The 9,451-nt window shown below is 35.3% G+C and overlaps 2 protein-coding genes across 2 annotated transcripts in view; both read right to left on the bottom strand.

Moving 5' to 3' along the window:
- Positions 1-964: 964 nt before the first annotated feature.
- Positions 965-9,451, bottom strand: part of LOC107748971 (Golgi membrane protein 1-like) — a 14,143-nt gene continuing 5,656 nt past the window's right edge. Inside the window, exons 4-10 of the mRNA XM_016564009.1 lie at positions 4,539-4,593; positions 4,346-4,448; positions 4,147-4,252; positions 3,859-4,039; positions 1,832-1,948; positions 1,575-1,757; positions 965-1,366 (exon numbers count right to left, since the gene is read on the bottom strand). Of these exons, the coding sequence (XP_016419495.1) occupies positions 1,251-1,366; positions 1,575-1,757; positions 1,832-1,948; positions 3,859-4,039; positions 4,147-4,252; positions 4,346-4,448; positions 4,539-4,593 (861 nt within the window). The 3' untranslated portion in view covers positions 965-1,250. The remainder of the gene's footprint in view (positions 1,367-1,574; positions 1,758-1,831; positions 1,949-3,858; positions 4,040-4,146; positions 4,253-4,345; positions 4,449-4,538; positions 4,594-9,451) is intronic.
- LOC107748972 (cytosolic Fe-S cluster assembly factor nubp1-like) lies at positions 8,050-8,876 on the bottom strand. Its single transcript, XM_016564010.1, has 3 exons — positions 8,592-8,876; positions 8,448-8,480; positions 8,050-8,350 (listed from the first exon to the last, which is right to left on the bottom strand). Exons 1-3 carry the CDS (start codon positions 8,610-8,612, stop codon positions 8,108-8,110), a joined length of 297 nt encoding a protein of 98 aa, XP_016419496.1. The 5' UTR covers positions 8,613-8,876; the 3' UTR covers positions 8,050-8,107.

The raw sequence follows: 9,451 nt of genomic DNA, 5'->3' as shown, positions 1-9,451 counted from the left end.
TGACACCAGTCAGCTGCGCACAATTTCAAGATCATTTGCGATTTATAAATGTCACATCTGGAAGAGAGGCGTGCGCACGTTTGTTTTCTCTGAATCGCACTTATGCACTTTTGAGAAATGATCTTAGAACAAATTTAGGACGGTTTATACGCAACATTTTATAAATGAGGCCCGTTCTCTGGAAGTAGACTCTTTGCAAAGTTCGCCATTATTGTTTCATATGTTTAGTATGACATCTTTATTAAAAATAAACGTAGCTATAATAAACAACACGGAACTGGCTAGATTAATACCATTTCTCATTTAAACATGACTGAAATGAAATATTTTCTATTACCTGCATCTTTTTCCCGGGTGTATGCTGTCAAGTTGCCTACTGATGTGTCACTCAGGAGGTGAACTAATCAGACATGTTTCAGTCAGTTATCAAATCGGTCATATAGAATATCTTTTGGCTGCAATTTAGAATATGTTCAAAGATTGCGTATGTGTACGGTTTCAAACAACTCAACTATTGAAAAATAACGCTCCAACTGAATCAAGACTTGGTTCATTTTGCTGAACAAAGTCCAACCTTCAATGGAATTTATGGAGGTAGGCTATTATATAATATTACATTAAATTATATTATTAACCCATTAAATGCACACTGTAGGCAGAAGTGCAACTGAAATATTTATTACGAGATCAGAAATTCAGTAAGAAACCCATTTTTCTTACAAAAAAACTACAAAAATTCCAGTTCCCAACATTAAATGTTAAAAAGAAATTAAAATGCAATTCTTTACATTAACATAAAAGTAACTTTTTACAGCAAATAAAAGACTGGATTGCACTGTTAAATGAGTGATAAGTGTTTTTCAGTCTAAACATCTAATATTTCTATGCATTTTTCAGCAGCTAAAATGTTTAGACATCAAAACAGAACATAAACCGTGAAGACAAGATAAAGTAGCTTTTGTAACCTAAAGAGAAAGGAAAAAATGAAATCGCATCATATGACCCTTTTAACCTAAAATCAGTACTAGAAGAAGAACGTTTTCACCATGCCTGTCCTGGTAAGACGGATGAGATTTGAACTCATATCCTTCATTACACAGTAGTGCAGTATTCTCCCAGCACAAATCAGTCTTTACAGCAGGTGTCCTCTCCAACCGTTGAGAGGTTCAGAACAGTCACTAATGAGAGTCTGTGACAGTCTTTAGCTGGAGGGATGGCTGCTGTCAACAGGCTCATCATGTGATCAGGAACTACATCTCAGCAAGCTCTGCCTGCTTCCCATCCTCAGACTCCGGTTGGTTGTCATCATCACCGTTATAATTTGCCATATCATCCTCTAGATCTTGACCAGCACCTTGATTTTCATCTGTAAAAGCAGAAAATCCTTTGTAATTTTATTGCATAGGACAAAAGTGCTTATGACATACAATAATGCAGATTAAACAGCATTCTGGGACATGCTGTCAATTACCACAGAAAATAAATGAGAAAGTCAGCCCTCAGTTTGTAAAATAAATAGATAGTAGTTTAATTACATTATATCATGAATATTTCTGCATGATACTGAAGAGCACCTTTAATCCTGGAGAGCTGTTTTTCTATCTCGCCCTCATTGTCGTACATAATGACATCTTCTTTATCAATTGCTGCGTCTTCCTCTTTCCTGTCCTCGATTTTGGCATCTTCCTCTTCCTCGTCTCCAATCCCCATGTCATCTTCCTTTGGGTCTAAAATCTCTGCTTCATCCATTACAGCATCTGTATGAAGACAGAGAAAATTAGTAATGTGTGTGTGTGGTGCTTTGATGGCTGGATTTTCTCCATTACTCTACCTGCATCCCTTGAAGCCGGTGCTTTGACGCCCACCTCTGCTTCTGGAACTTCTTCCCTGGCTGGTTTGTTAAGAGTCTCATTCTTATTGGCTGGTTTGGAGGTGGGGATGGGCGAGTCTTAGAGGAGCAGACACTGTTGTTAAAACACATACTGAAGGTACATGGAGAATTTTGTTTTTTTGTAAGAAAGTTACAAGACTGAAGGCCTGTTCAAACAAAGAGTGATATCTATAACGATAACTATAATAGCGTCCATACTTTAAGATATCTTGTCTGCTGCTTTTAGAGCTTGAGTCAGGTGGATTCTGCTTGACTGTCATTGTTTTTAGCTGGAAAATTGGGTTCTGAAAGTAATTCCAACAATATTGTTCCTTTGTGTTTTTACTGTAATAGTTGTGGTGCAGTGTTAATTTTGACAGCAAATTTTGATTTAGTTTTAGTCATAGTCTTTTGACTAAAATGCAATTTAGTTTGTCATATTTTAGTCATCTGTATCAATGGTTATATAGGCTAATTATGCATTCTTTATAGCAACTTGTTTACCATATTCTTCATTCTTTCAAGCAGACACATTTATTTCTATAAATAAATTTAGATTAGTCTTTCGGGCTTTCTTTTGTTGCTTGATTAACATCAATGCCACAGACAATAGCAACTAAATTAGGCTGCTGTCCCTTTAAAACTGGATACACGGATGCAATGTACTGATACACGTCCAATATTCTCCTGTATGTTTACTGTTTATGTTCACATAAGACATAACCGAGTGTTCTAACATTTTCGTCTCGTTTTTATTCGTTGACGAAAATGTCAATAGATTTTCGTCATAGTTTCTGTCATTTTTAACGAGTTTTAGTTCGTCATCGTCTCGTTTTCGTTGGTGAAAAAAATTATTCGTCAACGAAATTAACACTGTTGTGGTGTGAACAGCGTTAAAAGGGCACATTTATTAAGAGTGATATTATGGAAACCTAAAACCACATTTTCACGGTTTTGTTTACAATGACAGACTATATACCCAAAGTCACTTATTTCCAATGGAGAGTCGCATGGGAGGCTGTGTGAAGTTCGGACTCTCTGCAGATGCAGAATTTTTGGATGTGATTTGTATGGAAGCCCGTTTCTGCCACTGAATAAAAAATAAAAAAGGTAATTGCGACTTTTTATCTCACAATTCTGACTTTTTTTCTCAGAATTGCAAGTTTATATCTCGCAATTCTCACTTTATAACACGCAATTGCGAGTTTGTATCACGCAATTCTGAGAAAAAAAAGTCAGAACTGCGAGATAAAAAGTTGCAATTACCTTTTTTATTTTTTATTCAGTGGCGGAAACGGGCTTCTATAGATTTGAGCCACGGATGTGTATACATTTTGTGTGACAAAACAGTATGCAACTGTCCAAGCAAATGAGCAAATTTCTAATTCATTACGACTGCCACTAGGGGGCCAATTGTATTTTAGCCAGAGGTTGCAAGTCATGATTTAATGGAGGTAGCGACAGATCTTTTCTTCCGTACTATGATTTACATCCAAGTGTAAGAGATTATCAGAAAACATGGAAAGGTTTAAGCATTAAATGATAAATGGATTTTGAGGTGTGAAGGTTGCGCTGGAAAAAAAAAAAGCAGATGAACATAAGCTTGCAGGGATGGGGTTTAAGCAGAGAAAATAACTGGAAAAGTTGGGCATACGTTATCAGAAGAAAGAAGTCTGCCATTTCACCAGAAGATCTGCATTATGATATTTTGATTAAACATTAAAAAGTAAAAAAAAAATAAATGAATAAAAAAAAATAATAATAAAGAAAAACATGCATGGATAAATCGTTCAAGATAAGATCAATAACATTGTGCAACGAGCATGAAAAATCTAAAATCGTGTTTTTTCTTTTCTTTTCTTTTTTTTTTTTTGAGGAGAGCTTTGCTATTACTCTTCTGAGTGATCTGACTTGCACTGAATAAGGGACTCAAGCCAGCAACCAACCACCTAGAAACCACAAAGAAGACTTAAACAAGCAACTCATACCTTCCTCATCCTTTTCCACAACTAACTCATTGGTTTGGACGTGAGCATCCTTTATAGACTGTGAATCCACATCTGGTTTGCCTTTTGGAGGTTCTGCCGCATTCTTATCTGAATGATTTGTAGCAGGAACATCAAATTTGGCTTTCGAAACAGAGACTTTCTGCATGGAACCATCAGCATTCTGTGAAGGCCAGAGATTGTGTCAGTGGAAAGGGGGAAAGAGACACCAAAAAAGATAAGAATCACTATAAAGGAGGCATTTTAGGCCACTTTTTCGCATAGCTGTACCTGTGGAGCAACTTTTTCAGATGTTTTTTGCTTTTCCAGTTTGGCAGCTGCGATTTTTGCATCGCATTCCTCTTTCACGGCCTCAATTTGTTTGTTACACTGAGTCCTGCACAATCCCATCCCACACAGCTATTATCACACTGATCAAGGAATGTAATGTCTTTTGTATTGTAGATTAGAGCATTCAGAAAGAACCTACATTTCACTGGTGGCTTTCTTACTGATTGTGTCCATGTTACTTTGACAGGATTTCAGCTCGCTCTGCATTTTATTGACATCCTCCATTAATGACTTCATTCGATCTAGAAACAGAAAATCAACAGTAATGTGAAGGAAAGAGGATATGCATCATAGAGCACATACAATAGGACACATATGAGGTAGACACTTACTCTTCATGTCTTGCACTGTTTTAGCACTGGAGGAAATGTTGAGCTTCAGATTCTCCTATGACAGAGAAAAGACTTTTAGAACTAAAAACATACACCTAGCATATCCAATAGTAACAGACCTGCTTATATAGACAGCAATACCTAGTGAGCTGCTATGTAGACAGCATTTTTGAGCATAACAGAATATCTGCCTATATAGTAGTTTTTCTAGGTAGCCTATGTAGAGAGCATTTTTAGATATTAGAGCATACATGTCAACCTAGGCATTTTTTGCCATCAATACCTACCTAGTGATGCTCACATTACATTTCTGTTACATAACCCTATACCACCATCTAGCGTCCCAATTTGAGCACAATGAAGGATCTGTTAATAGCAAATTTTGCAATAATATTAACACCGAAGGATAGATGATATTGTCTCTAAAATTCTTTCACTGTGAAGTACTTTAATTCGGTTAATGAAATACAGGGAGTGTCACATTGTTGTGTCAGATGTATGTCCCTTTGCTCACAGTTGATTAGTCCAGTTTTGGTTTATGATCTCTTACCCAGAATAAAACCAGCTCCAGAACAGGTTAGCCTTGTAGCTTAAGTTACTATGGTCATGAACACCGCTCAAACGAAACTTATCTGGGTAACCACGGAAACTGGCTTTGTGTAATAGGCCATTCATTTGAAATTTCTAGAACTGGAAATGTCATGAAAAAAAAAAAACTCATAACACCATAGGCATTTTTATAATGAACATACGTTTTTGTAGTTATGCTCCGGTAGAAATTGTGTGATTGAAAACTGAATTTCTTTCTTCTGTTGAACATAAAAGACGATATTTTGAAGTTCTTCTTTTGTGTTCAGCAGAAGAAAGAAACCAGGGCTGCATGTATTTGCATGTGCAAATATAGTAAAAACAATAATATTGTGAAATATTATTACAATTTAAAATAAATGTTTCCTATTTTAATATATTTTAAAATGGATTTATTCCTGTGATGCAAAGCTGAATTTTCAGCATCATTAGTTCAGTCTTCAGTGTCACATGATCCTCTAGAAATCATTCTAATCTGCTGATTTGCTGCTTAGTTATTAATTATTACTGATGCTCAATTATTAATAACGGTTCTTATTCAGCGTTGTGTCATTGGAATAATTACTTTTTAAAAATGTATTAATTTTATTTTCTTATATTTATTTTTTACACATATATATATATTTAACAACAAAATAAAAACAAATACAACCTTGGTGAGTGTAAGAGACTTCTGTCAAAAACATTAAAACTAGGGTTGCCAGTCGATTAAAATGTTTATCTAATTAATTACATGATGTATCGATTAATCTAGTTAATCACAAATTCTATTTGGCTGTAAAAATACCCCCAAAAGATTATTTAAAGCTATTTTTGTGTTAAATGAAAGTATTAAATAGACATTATGAATAGTAGCTTTAGAAAAAAAATATTTTATTTGATTCAACAATATTTATTACACTACAACGGCCTAACATAAACTATAGAACATAAAAGATTATAATTTCAGAAACATCTCAGATTGTTTCGTTCATGCAATGGAAGTCATTGGTAACTGTGGTGGCAATTTTCCATTTCCAAAGGCAAGTCGTTTGAATATTTATTTTCCTGCAGGAAAAGGTCTACATTCATACAGTCATTCAAGGTTGGCTATAGAACACCCAAACTCAACATTTATACCGTCATCAAATGCGGATGCTTTTGCATATTCAACATATATGTCCATTTAAGGTGCCTAACTATGTCCTCCAGATGCGTTTCTAAGAATTTAAAGGGATAGTTCACCCAAAAAACATCTTGGATGCCCTGGGGGTAAGCAGATAAACATCACATTTTCAGTTTTGGGTGAACTATCCCTTTAATGCAAATCATTTTCTAAGTAGCCAGGACGTCTAAGAAACTAAAATAACATTTCTGTCTCACACACTTGTCTTGCACACATACACAAACAGATTTCCTGTTATCTCTCAGCTCATCAAAAACTCAAGCACATTAAAGCAAACTGAAGCACTCAGAGACAGTCTAAAGAACACTCTTTAGTACAGTGAAGCAAATAATATTAATATTTCAGATAGAAATAAAATTTCCTCCACAGTAACCAAAACAGCTTTGTTACCAGCAGTCTTCAAAATACTTTCTTTTATGTTCCACAAAAGAAAGTAAGTCATTCAGGTTTGAGTAAATGATGACCTAATTTAAAATTTTTGGGGTGAACTATCCCTTTAAAGTTTTTCCTCTTTTTTTGTATTTATTTTTTTTACATGAAATAATCAAGCGGCAACCAATGTTCCCTCTAATTTTTTTTCTTGCTGAGCAAAACTTTTCTCTATTGGGTGGACATTTCGGCCACCTGAGCAAAAACATTCTTTATACCAGACCTGTACAGCGCGCGCACAAAAAAAGTGTGTAACTTTTAACTTTAATGTGCTATTTGTGTACATTTTAGGTTACCTGAAAAAAGTTTTTTTTTTTTTTTTTAACAGTATAATACACTGTAGACTTGTGCCGGTATTCGGTAATGCGATATATCACGGTAATGAATATGCACGATATTGTTATCGTGGGCATTTCTAAATACCGTGAATAATTATATATTACAAATTATTCAGAATTTTGAATGCATTTTAAGAATACTTTTCCCATAAACTGGTCAAAATGCACAACACCGCTGTATGCTGCGTGAAAGACGCGTGCGCACTCTGATGTAAACAAGCGGACGTGAAGCACATGGCGGAACATGTGAGAGACGCTCTGGATGAAAGCGCACTTTCACTCTCTGACAGCAGATGGCGCTAAACTGCAGAAATAATAATAATAATAATAATGAATAATGTTCATCACAGCGCCAAATACTTAAATATTTAGACTTAATAGGCTATTTATTTTCAAACTTTTTTTACATTTTAATCTGGACTACAACATGCCCTAGATATTGTTTGAAAGTGTTTTGATTCTTTATTGTTCGGTCACACTTTACATTAGGGCTTCATTAGTTAACATTAGTTAATTAATTAGTTAACAAACTGCCAATGAAAAATTCTTCTGAACATTCATTAATCTTAGGTAATTACAATATTTAATAACACGTTGTTAAAATCGAAAGTTGCAACTGTGTTATTTAATGAGCTAACATGAACTAAGACTTGTATTTTTTAAACAAAGATTAATAACTTCTGTAGCAAATGTAGCTATTGCTCATTGTGAATGTTAATGCATTAACTAAGGTTAACTAATGAGGTCTTATTGTAAAGTGATACCTATTGGTCTTTATAGTTCTTTTGCACTTTAATCTGTGTAAAACTTTTAACTTTATACATTTTTCTGTATTGCTTTATTGCATTTAAATGTTCAGTTATTTTTGTTATAAGAAAAAAGTTATTAAACCTGTTATACTGTATTATGACAGCACTTTTTTAAAACTAAATTTCAATACCGTGATAAAAGCATTAGCAATTAATCGCAACATGAGAATTTGATACCGGCATATCCCTAAGATCCATAGATTCAAAAATAATTGCTCTGCAGTCAGATACCACGTATTGTCACACTTTTGCCATGTTTGGATTCCAATACAACTCACAGCTAAATAAGACTGCATGTCTTTGAGGAATGCAATTTAAACTACTTAAGAAAATGAACAATTTTATATTCCTGATGTGTACAACAGAAGACAGGGCTAAAATAAAGTACCAACCATTCTTTTTGGGGCCTCTCCAGATAACAGCATCATCTGGACTACTGAGCAGGAAGCCAATGGACATGACAGCCAAGTTGTCCTCAACATACTAGTCAGAGAGAATATATGCATATGTAAGAATGCTTGAGAATGTAACAAATGCTTGAGAACACAAATCAAAAGAATAGAGATTTAAAAGATCTCACCACTGGGGACCAGCCTGAGCCGCTCTGATGAACCTTACAGAGAAAACAAGCAGAGAATGAGATTCCCTGTCTATAAATCAGTCAGATATCTCAGCATTCTGTCACAAGAAAGAAGCACAATGAAGCCAGAGATATACGACATACCTGCTCCCCCTCTAACCCCATTATCTTTGGTATAGATGGCCCACAGATGTCCACATCTAGCAGTGCAACCTGGAAGAGGAAAGAAAAAATTCAAGCACAAAAACTGGCATAAGGCTGTTTAATAAGGATAGGAATTATGGATATGGATTAATGAGGTTGTGCCTTGCCTTTAAACACCTTGCTCATATTATTTACTGTATTAAACAAAGCAAAAAACTAAAACAAAACGGCTGGAATTTGAGCCCAGGTTTCCTAATGACAATTGAAAATTGCTCCACCGCAATACAATGAAGTTAACACAAGATGTCAGCGTGGCATAGCTTAGTGACTCAGCAACTCACAGTTGCACACATACAGCTTCAGTCTGACCAGCACTGACTCAGTCATTACATACGGCCATCACTTCAGTTCCAGCTCTATACACACAGACCACAACCACCTCCAACACACGTTTAGGCTATTTAAACTCATCTCTGAATGCCACTTCTACCCTGCTGTGACCGGGAAACATAACCTTTACACCGCCTATGTGGTTTGAATGAAAAATCAGGTCTGTGGTCTGATTTGGTGTGAGCGGAGTATATACCAGACCTAATAGTTATATTTGAACTCTGGGCCAGATGTGCAGCAGAACTGTGACATAAGAAAAGTGCTCAATGCGAGTCAGCGTGCGTGACAACAGATCCAGAACACTTCAACAAATATCGCCAAAACTACAGAGCAGTTCATTAAAATTAATTATACAGCAAACACAACCATCTGAGTTTGCCAACAGACTGGATCACATTGTACCAATAATGAAAAAAAAACATAAGTGTAAAAAAATAAGCATCTATCTATCTATCTATCTATCTATCTAT

This window comes from Sinocyclocheilus rhinocerous, unplaced genomic scaffold (genome assembly GCF_001515625.1).
Source record: "Sinocyclocheilus rhinocerous isolate Xijiao unplaced genomic scaffold, SAMN03320098_v1.1 scaffold470, whole genome shotgun sequence".
Classification (NCBI taxonomy): domain Eukaryota; kingdom Metazoa; phylum Chordata; class Actinopteri; order Cypriniformes; family Cyprinidae; genus Sinocyclocheilus; species Sinocyclocheilus rhinocerous.
The sequence above is the reverse complement of the archived record's forward strand: the minus strand, read 5'-3'. Positions and strand labels throughout refer to the sequence as shown.